Source organism: Cibotium barometz, chromosome 29 (assembly GCF_041138505.1).
Source record: "Cibotium barometz isolate CiBa-2024 chromosome 29, ASM4113850v1, whole genome shotgun sequence".
Lineage (NCBI taxonomy): Eukaryota > Viridiplantae > Streptophyta > Polypodiopsida > Cyatheales > Cibotiaceae > Cibotium > Cibotium barometz.
Genome location: NC_141074.1, coordinates 49,484,703 through 49,495,293, shown reverse-complemented (window position 1 = coordinate 49,495,293; position 10,591 = coordinate 49,484,703). Strand labels below are relative to the sequence as shown.

Genomic DNA, 10,591 nt, shown 5'->3' with positions numbered 1-10,591 from the left:
TATAAGAAGGGTGGTGACATAGTCATTTTTAAAGCTATCCTTATAAGCTTAAATAGGGGGTGTTATCATCTTAAGAAGGGTGGTGACATAGTCATTTTTAAAGCTATCCTTATAAGCTTAAATAGGGGGTGTTATCATCTTATGAGCATCATATAGAGGGGGTTTTCTTGAGGTTCATGTATGCACGTGGCGTCCCCCTTTATTGTGAGTGAATACCCCTGGAGTTTCTCACATGGATTAAATATCTTAAGGAGCAACTTTTGCATGTATTGATGAGGCCTATCTAGATAGCTCATTGGTGTCTACTATTCTCACAACTTTACCAGATTCATACCAAGATTTTGCATCCACACTTTGACTCATGTGATGAAGGGTAACCCTAGTGCCCTTATATTTGATGAGTTGGTTGTAGTGCTCATTTAAGAAGAGTAATCTTTGGTAAAACTGAACTAGTATGTATATGGGAGATTAGACATTCAATGCTAGTCAAAACGATAAAGGTAAAACTGAACTAGTAATCTTTGGTAAAACTGAACTAGTGTGTATATGGGAGATTAGACATTCAATGCTAGTCAAAACGGTAAAGGTAAAGCCTTTTCTCAGGGTAGCTACTATAAGCCAAAGGTAGAATTAGCCTAGTCTTGTAGAAAGGATGCCAAGAAGGAGGATGATAAGCCTAAGAAGAAAGGTAAATGCAACCCAAGCCATTATATTAGTGAATGTAGAAAAAGGTTGGAGAAGGCGATGAAGAAAGAGTCATGCATGGCTGTGGTGGCTATGGTGGAAAAGGCTAGAGCAAACAGTTAGAGAAGGAGATGAAGCAAGAGTCATGCATGGCCATGGTGGTGTTGATGCATCATCAACACGACATGTTAAAAAGAAGGAGTCAGCAAACCATGCATAAGATGATTGGGTAGCATTCATTGTGCACTACAATTATGACCCTTCTATCCATGATATATGCATGTCACTGTGATAGATCAGCATGTCTGGTATTTTGATCAGTGGTGTGCTAGCAAGAACATTATTTCTCAACATGATTTGTTTTCCTCCCTTGAGTCGGCTGTTTAAGGAGGCACCATCGCATGTGCAAGCAACTCTTCATATCCATCAAAAGAAGTTGATAAGGTTGTTCTCAGTACTGCAAATTAAGGTGGGATAATCACTCTCTCAGAAGTCTTATTTTTGCTAAGCATTAAAAGAACTTGTTTTTAATCTTTGATGTACTACAGTATGTTCGTTGTGCTTAGTCTACTAAAAGCTCAAAGCCAAAAGGATTAAAATGCTAGGAAAGTTGCATCCCTTAGACGTTACGCAGATGAAATGGGAGTGCATAAGCATGGATTTTATTACTAGATTACCTTCAATTAATGTAGGATATGATTCCATCTTGGTAGTGGTAGATCGCTTGACGAAGGTCGTTCATGTGATTCTAGTAAAAAAGACTCATACAACTCTTGATATTGCTAAAGCCTTTTTGAAGAAAAGATGCATATAGAGTAGTTGAGTGCATGAGAAAATGGATCAATTCATGAAAACCGGTGGGCGACCAACTTGAGTAGACTAATGGTGCATGTGAAAAGTGCAGCCATTATTTTCTAGTGTCAAAAGCCCCCCCCTGCAGAGAAATCAACGATTTTTTTTAAATCTAGAGCTAGGAGAGTACTTTTGCTTGGTTTTCAATGCAACACATGTCCAAATTGATCATGGGTTAGTTTACAAAGGTTCAAAGCAATCATTTGAGGTATAAGAGGCGCATTATTATATATAGTACAAGTGTAAGGATCTACAAGTGCTAATTTTTTACCCACTAGGTATAGTAGGTCTCCTATAAACCAAATTTTTACAAAGTATAATTATCTATTGTATATACATTTTTCTCATTCTTTTACAATAAAATTGGTAGTTTTAATTTAAATCAAATGATTTATTAATCTATGCACATTTTTCAAGACTAAAGACCTCTATGATCTAGTGTTTATTCTCTTTCTTGCTTCAACCTTAACAAATTAAGGAATCTTATTGTTGTCTTTTGAACGTTAGAAAATTTTGAGGTTGAGATAGCCTATTCTTAAACCTAGGAGAATTGATCATTTAATTAAATTATGAGAAAGGCTTAGGATAAATCAAATTTTAGAGAGAGAAAGTTAGTCTAGATACTTTAAATTGTGGTATACCTAAGTCTAGATAGCCTTTGGGTTAAAGTTTAATCAGGAGAGTTAGAAATTTAGGGTTACTCCCATGCCTAGAGAGAGAAAGTAGGATTAGGATTGTAGATAGAGAAAAATAGCACTACGATGAGAAAAATATATTAGTTTAATAATAGAAAATTGGGGTTTTTTAGGATTCATATTTAGATTTTTTTTGTAAAATTTGATACAAGGATAAATATGACTTCTAAAGTGATAATTCTAGAAAGAGAATTCTAAAGAGGGAAAGAGAAGTTAGCCAATATGCATGGGTAAGATTAAGGTCAAGAATAGCCCAAAACCCTAGAATTGACCTAGAAAACAAAAGAGAAAATTCTAGAAAGAGAATTCTCTCTAAAGAGAAATTCTAGAGAATTCTAGAGAGAGAAAGAGAAGTTAGCCAAATATGCGTGCCAAATTTTTTTGGGCTATTAATTTGTTATGGTGGAAGCATTCATGTTGTAAAGGTTAATATTTAAATGGTGTTAGGTGTGAAGGTTAGGTTGTAAATTTCTTAGCATGTAAATGGTGGTAGGTGTAAAGGTTGTGGTGTAAATTATAGGTCATCCAAGGTTTTTGTGGCTTGCATGGTGTTCTTCTTCTTCCTCTTGCTTGCAGTTCTGTCACGCCCTACTCAAGTGGCTGAGAGTAGCCACCTCGAGGACGGTGATAGGTAAAGCAAGATGTCTCCTATTGATTGGAGGAATTCGACTTGTTCTTAGAGTTTTAACTGGAGAGCTATGATGTTTCATCGAGCATGCGATGGTTTACACTCCTTTGGATATGAGTATGGTGTATATTGTTTAAAATCTTGCTTATTTGCTTGGATATATTGTATTCATGTGACACATATGTGTTTGTTTATGGAAGCTTGTGAAGGTACCACACATGTTTCCTATGTGGGTGTCATCTACGGGGGTGCATCACATGAAGGTGATCATCTAAGGCCTTGACCCCTCTCGGCTGAACATGGTTGTGCTCCTGGCATGATTGGTGTGATGGACATGAAGCAGCTCCAACATGAAATGAGTAGGGTAGTGCCTGATGGTGGCTACGTATGCATGTTGTACTAGACATATGTGGCTCCAAATGTCAGTATCTAGAGTGTTCATGCTTCTGGGGTAAGTGACAACAACCAATAGAAGTGACTCCTAGGATTATTTAGCACTTCTATTGAGGTGGATGTGAGAAATGTCATCACAGTGGTTTAAGAGGGATTGGGCTCATTGGTGTATACCATCTTGGTCTAAGAATCATGGCCATGGTGCAAGGAGCTTTATGATAATGATGTGACATTGATGTGCTACTTGTGATATGGACATATGTTATATGCATGTTATGAAAAGAAATGTATGTTGAATGTTTTCTTTTTGAAAGGATTATTTTTTAAAGAAGTGTGTGCTTGTGAACATATTTTTAAGTGGTGTGTATGAGTAAAGTGGTAATTTTAAATCATGGGTGCATGAGTTCACAATAGCTTCATAGGTCCAATGGAGGGTGGAAGGCTAGACCCATGAGATTAGTTGGGGCTAGGTTGAGCCTATAAATCTAGTCAAATTAGAAAAAGATTTAAACAATGAAAAGTGGATAGTTGGGTGGATCCAGATTTTCAAAAAAATACAAATTTGTATTGTTTGAATGAGAAAACCTGGGACGAGTAGTTTAGTTTGGTAAATATAATAAGGATAAAGGAGTTACATTCATAATTGAGAACACATGACATCGGGGAGCCACTCGATGTGACTTGCTTGTGAGAATTATAAGGGAAAAAACACTTAGAGGAATCATTCACCTTTCCTACGTAAGGATTGTTCTAGTCAGACTGAGAGGAGCTAACAAAATAGCCAAGAATTATGACATTGTGATATGAGGCCCTAAGTGAGTTGTTCTACCCTTAGTGTGATTTCGCTACCATAGATAGAGGGGTACATGTAGGGGTTTCACACATTTGAGATGATAGATTTGGGCTCATTGCATTATTTTTTAGACATGTCATTTATGCATCGTGATGATTATGATGTTGCAGTTAAAGGACATAAAAAGACTGCTTGGGTTTGTTGGTGCTACACTAGTAGAGACAAGTGCTAGTAGGCTCACTCTCTAGGATGCAAGTGAACCATTTGGTGCCTTATTTATCTATGCAATACAAGGCTAGACATTCACTTTGGGGTCTCCAAGTCAAGTAGATTTATGCACAGTCCCAAAAATAAGCATTAGCAGGCTGCCAAGTGAGTATTATGATACTTATAGGGCACCAGTCCCTTGGGCTATTCTATGCTAAGGCAGGTGATATAAAGTTACATGTTTCAGTGACTCTGATTGGGCTGGATATTAGGACACGCGAGTGCCCTCTAGTGGCTTTGGTGATTCATGTATATCATGGCTTAGTAAGATAACAGATGATGGTGGTCACTTCGAGATATGAAGTTGAGCTAGGGCAACTTTTATAGCAGTTGTGGAGATGGTAGTCCCTCATCTCTGATAGACAGAGTGCATTGGCTATTTTGTGAGGAACCTAGTGTTTCATGTTTGCACAAAGCACATTGATGTGCATTACCATTATGCTAGAGATAGGCTCATCACAGAGGAGAGATGACCTTGGCTTATATGTCTCTATGCACGATAATGTGGCAGGTATGTTTACGAAGGCTCTCTCTCACAAGAGGAGTTTGCACAAAGCACATTAAGGTGCATTATCATTATGTTAGAGAGAGGCTCATCACAGAGGAGAGATGACCTTGGCTTATATGTCTCTATGCACGATAATGTGGCAGGTATGTTTACGAAGGCTCTCTCTCACAAGAGGAGTTTGCACAAAGCACATTAAGGTGCATTATCATTATGTTAGAGAGAGGCTCATTACAAGAGAGTTTAGCTTGCCCGACTTGTCTCTCTACACACGACAATGTGGTGGATATGCTTAGGAAGCGAGAGGCTCATTGTAAGAGAGTTTAGAATGCTCGACTTATGTCAGAGAGAGGCTCATTACAAAAGAGTTTAGCGTGCCTGACTTATGTCTCTACACACAATAATGTGGTAGATATGTTCACCAAGGCTCTCTCATGAGAGAAGTTCGAAGCTTTTTGCAAAGCTTTAGGCTTATTTCCATTTGGGAACATGATCCTTATACATGTTCACATCGTTAGTACAAGGGGGAAATTTGTGGCCATTTATATGATAGTGATGTGTGGACATAGGCTAATAATGGGCCAGGGCACTTCTTTCCTCCTTATTAGGAGGTTTTTTCCCTCGAGAATATGTTGTCACTTCACTTATACTTCACTCAGTCTTATCAATATGCTTTGAGTGTTATCTCATCAATCTACTTTGTGTGTTGTGCTTCTCTATATCTCTGCTATGCATGTGTGTTGCTACCTTGGTCTCCACTCCAAAGTTAGTTACTTAATATTCAAAATTAGCCTTATATAAGCTAAGTGAGGCCACTTGCCATGTACTACAATGAGTGACCTTATTTAGTTACTTCATATTCAAACTTTGCCTCAGATCAAAAACTTAAGCAATCAACTTTGGATACCCCAAGCTTGATTCAAGGTGAACCCTAGGAGTAGACATAGTGTTTATGCACTCTTAGATGCCATTATCCTTGTAAAGGAAAGTAGGCACAAAATTAAATGAAACTCCACAAAATTCTTGTGGGCTTGAATACGAAATACGATATGAATTCATTCCTTCGTATTACTATATTACAGAACCAATTTAGATACGTGCTTAAAAAATATTGTACCACCTAATTGACATTTCAAGGCTTCACTAACTTTATACATTTTACTTACTTGATTTGCCTTGGAAAGTCTAGCTTTCAAATGATTGATAGAGATGTGGACATATTTATTTTGTATAGTTGCTTCACATATGGAGTTTTAAACTTCTTACATCCTAGTTAGATGAATCGATTATTTTTATAATTCAAATAAAGTATTTAGCCCACAAATATATATATTGGTTAGTTGGATTTTTTTGGGTTAACTTGCACCATTCAATATGCATATTTACTTATGCTGATCGTGTGTTAGTGCAACGATTAGAATGGAGTTCGAGAGTCCCCAGGTTGTGGGTTCGATCTCCCCTGTGCAAGCGATGGCTCTTGCATGTGTGGGTGATAACATGTGCACTTTCTACCTTTAAGTCAATATCCACACAACAAAAAACATATATACATGAAGTAAATGATATCATGATGTACACTACGAGAACAAGAAAAGCATGACTAGCATTTCACAATTGTAAAAGTTGAGTTGATATCTACCTTGTCTTCTATCATTCATGTCCTCTTACCATTCATGTCTTTTTTTATTTGTGAGGAGGAACACACACACACTTTCTTTTCACCCCTTTCGTGGAGTGTTCCTTCATCAATGTAGCGACATATAAAACCAAGTTTCTAGGACACCCCATGTGACAAACATTGACTTATATACGATGGGCATTCTCACTCGCTTGATTTATTCAAAAGTATGTGTGTGTGTGTTGTGTGTGTGGATGATAGTGTGCTTAGAGGACTCTTAAAAGCATCCCACACTTAGGCCTCCTATAAACATGGGAAAGATGGGTGTTGGAATACCTAGATGGATGCATAGTATTGCATGTCCAAGCTCAAGATTCCCCGCCATTGTCTAATATGTTGCCCCACGATAGGATTTGGTGGTATATCTGACATACAAAATTTCTATATGCTGTGCCCACGAGGTGTGGTTGTTGTGGGGGGTGTCCTGAGTTGAATTTAAACAACTACAGGTCTAGGCTTGCATCATTCACATCACCACACGAACTACTTACAACTTAGGGCTTTAACACACTCCATTTCCGGATACGCTTGCCCAAATTGCCCATTTCCAGATATTTTCGCCCATTATACGCACCAGCCCAAGTGTGGAAAGACCCTACATGAAACTTCAAGGAAATGAAATTTCCATTATTGAAGGTTCTAGTCTTCATTAGCACCTTCCATTGTCTTCATTAGCACCTTCCAGCTTGACTTCCCTTGCACGTTATAAGGATATATACCTACGTTTATTAAATTATTATTTCATTTGCCCTTGATAGCGTTTGTCTTCTTCAACACCGTTTAGATCGCCTTTGTCTGCTTAGAAAAAAGCATTTCCTTCATCATCCTCATCACAGCTTCTCTTCTGCCATCGCCATGGATTCTGTGTTCGGAGCATTCTCAGGCCCCCGATCTGATCGATCCTACGCTTCTCTGAAGAACTTCAGCCGTCTCTCTGTCACGGTCCAGCAACACCTTCTCAAGGTCTTCCCTCTCCTCCATCTCCTTGTTTTTTTGATAATTTCTCTGTTAGGGCTTCTGTGCGACTTCTGAAATGTCTGTAAACTATGTTGCTTCCGTTCTCCTTCTAGTGTTTCTATCCTGTGTGGGTTTCCTTTCTGCATTTTTCGTAGGGTATCCGCAATTTTTCCCATGTCTAGGCCCTAGGGTTTCTGTTATTTCTGTTCTTTCTATTTTGTTTCTGGCTTTTGGGGTGTCTGCCTCTTATCTGTGTCTCCGTCTTTGTTTTTCTCGAGGGTTTCGGTGGCGAGTCGTCTGCTGTTTTCTGTTTTCTTTGCCTTCCGTTCGTAGGGTTTCTGTCATTTCTTCGTTATATCTACCGTGCGCTTGGTGCAGGTTCATGAAATCTCCATAGCGATGTCCCTGACATTATCTGTGCTTACAGGTATACCAAACTCTAGCGGCGGCTTTGTTGGTAGCAGGTGTGGGAGTTTACCTCCACATGCTATGGGGCTTCGGCGGCTTACTGACAGGCTTAGGTTCCCTTGCTGCGTCCATATGGCTGATGGCAACATCCTCTGTACCTTCGGAGGAGGTATGACAGCTCCGTTGTATTGTAAATGGAAATGTACGAGGATAAATGGATGTTTCCATAAATCTTTATTCCCCCCATAATTGATTAATTGGTTGTTTTTTTCCCCCCATAATTGATTAATTGGTTGCCTTTTATGGATTTTGAGAATTTTGCCCGACTTTTTGATAGGGTAAGCGGTTGAAACTTCTAGCCGCTGCAGCTTTCTTGCAGGGTGCCTCGATCGGCCCACTCATCCAGCATGTAGTCAACCTTGACCCCAGGTACATAACTCATAGTTCATGTACGGTGTAGCGTTCTTAGATGCCAGGTGTTAAGAGTGTACTGAAGAACAAAATATAAGTGATTCTTGCTATAGGCACTTCAGTTGTAAGGTTTTAACTGTGCTTCTTGTATGCCTTAGTATCCTGGTGACTGCGTTCGTTGGAACAGCATGCATTTTTGCTTGTTTTTCTGGAGCTGCCATCTTTGCCCGGCGCAGGGAGCTTCTGTTCCTTGGTGGCATTTTGGGCTCTGCAGTCACCCTGCTTCTCTGGTTGGGAACAGCATCCTATTTCCTTGGCGGCTCTGCAGCTTACTTTGCTGTTGAGGTTTGACACACCACCAATTAAACCTGCATGTCTGTCATGCCAGTCTTTGCTTTGAATGATCTCTTTGTTTTGCAATTGTAGCTGTATGGTGGCCTGTTGGTGTTCATTGGGTATGTCCTGTTCGATACTCAAATGATAATCGAAAGAGCTGACCGAGGAGACTATGACTATGTAAAACATTCTTTGGATCTGTTCGTGGACTTTGTCGGCTTGTTTGTGCGATTGCTGATCATTCTGGTCAGTACCCTGCATCTTAGCCTGGTACTATCTTGTGGCTGGTATTATTTATTTATGTAGTGATGTATATTGTATCGGTGCATCTGTCTTGTAGGCCAAAAACTCAGGTGAAAAGTCCCAGAGAGATCGTAAGGAGAAGAAGGGAAACACTTCTTTCCGATAAAAGCTCTTACATCAGCCAGTAACCTGTATATAAGTTTAAGTACCAGAATTTATTTGGGAAGTGCATGCTGTACTTATGTTGTCACTGGGTAGATGCTACGTGGACAGAAAGAGTATGTTACATGTTCTGTTTGAGCTTTTTTGAGTTGTCTGTATTCCTGGGAGAGGTGTGGAACCATAAAGTTGTGTTAACTGTTAGCATCTATGCGGTTGGAAAGATTCACCAACTGTGAACTTCAATATGTTTTGTTCTCCTTAGCTTCAATCACATGAATAAGATGCTTTTGCCATAATTATGCATTGCCTGTCTGTACATGCAGTGAGCTTTCAATGTTCTCTGCTGCAGAGGTATTTTATTGTCTTCACAGGCGAAGTTACCTTTAGCAAGTTTATTTGTTAGAGCCTTTTTCTCAGGCTTTTTTGAATGGTTGTACTAAGTGAACAGAAGGTGGCCTCCTGAAAGGTTGGGGTTAGGCTTTGTTGAGGAATCTGACTGTGTTTGTTAGCCCTTTTCTCAGCCTTTGTTGAATGGTCATACTGAGTGAACAAAAGGTGGCCTCCTAATCATACTACCTGAATGTTAGCATAGGTTATTTGGTTGAAGTCTTTTATTTTTGTATAGAGGAGGAACACATACTTTTTGACTCCTTTGTGGAACAAGGGGGAATGATTAAGCTCAGGTCATGGGACAGCTATTGTACCCAACCCCAAAAGTTTGTTCTTGATGCTAGTGTATTTGAAATCTTCTCGCTATTGTAGATATGCTACAACGATGTTAATAGCTTAGCTATTTGTCATTTGTGACTACAAAAAAGCTATCTTGCCAATAACCATTGTTTGATGTAATCTAGAATCATATGTTAGCTAGATCTTTCCATGGTAGTTTGAAATACCATTGCACAATCTTGGTAGTCATATTAAATATTAATAGGATAGTGGTATTGGTTTATGCGTATTTGGGGCCATGCTAGTGTTATTAGTGTTGCAAGTGATTTTGTGTTACATATTGAGCTAGTGTTATTAGTGTTTACATTTGCGCCTACACATGCTGCCTACACATGCTATCATGTTTGGATTGATTGTGAGCAATCCAATTGATTAGTTGATGGTGAGGACTACAATTGATTATATGGAGCCAACATGGTAGGCATTGTTGAGTAATAGGTGATGAGCACTATGAGGAGTCGACTAAGACATCGTATGGGTGAAGGGTTAATAGCGTATATTATCAAAATAGCTTGTGGTTTCTTGATATTATTTGATTGTATGGGTGAAGGGTTAATAGCGTATATTATCAAAATAGCTTGTGGTTTCTTGATATTATTTGGACTTTGGAAGAATAAGAAGAACATAACAAGGCATTTTGTTATTATGTTTGTTGTTGGGGCAAGTCATATTTTGTGCATATGTGCAATTCTTGTTTCGCTTGTGATGTCATTTGGACTTGAAAAGAATAAGAAAAATAGAATAGTTTTCTTGTTCGATTATTTATGATTACAATCTTAGTTGCAATCCCTACAATTATTTTTATTAAAGACTAGCCCAATTTCATAAGGGTAAGTACTTCTGACTCCTT

At 38.8% G+C, this 10,591-nt stretch overlaps 1 protein-coding gene across 1 annotated transcript; it reads left to right on the top strand.

The window, feature by feature from the left end:
* Window positions 1–7,193: 7,193 nt before the first annotated feature.
* LOC147622305 (bax inhibitor 1-like) lies at window positions 7,194–9,308 on the top strand. Its single transcript, XM_086823407.1, has 6 exons — window positions 7,194–7,458; window positions 7,880–8,029; window positions 8,198–8,289; window positions 8,430–8,616; window positions 8,698–8,853; window positions 8,948–9,308. Exons 1-6 carry the CDS (start codon window positions 7,351–7,353, stop codon window positions 9,014–9,016), a joined length of 762 nt encoding a protein of 253 aa, XP_086679533.1. The 5' UTR covers window positions 7,194–7,350; the 3' UTR covers window positions 9,017–9,308.
* The last annotated feature ends 1,283 nt before the right edge of the window (window positions 9,309–10,591 follow it).

Bases quoted from the DNA above. Each gene is read 5' to 3' on its own strand.
- LOC147622305 (XM_086823407.1), top strand. From the start codon at position 7,351: ATGGATTCTGTGTTCGGAGCATTCTCAGGCCCCCGATCTGATCGATCC. The intron at 8,290-8,429 runs GTACATAACTCA...TGTATGCCTTAG, and splicing joins GTAGTCAACCTTGACCCCAG to TATCCTGGTGACTGCGTTCG. The intron at 8,854-8,947 runs GTCAGTACCCTG...TCTGTCTTGTAG, and splicing joins TGCGATTGCTGATCATTCTG to GCCAAAAACTCAGGTGAAAA.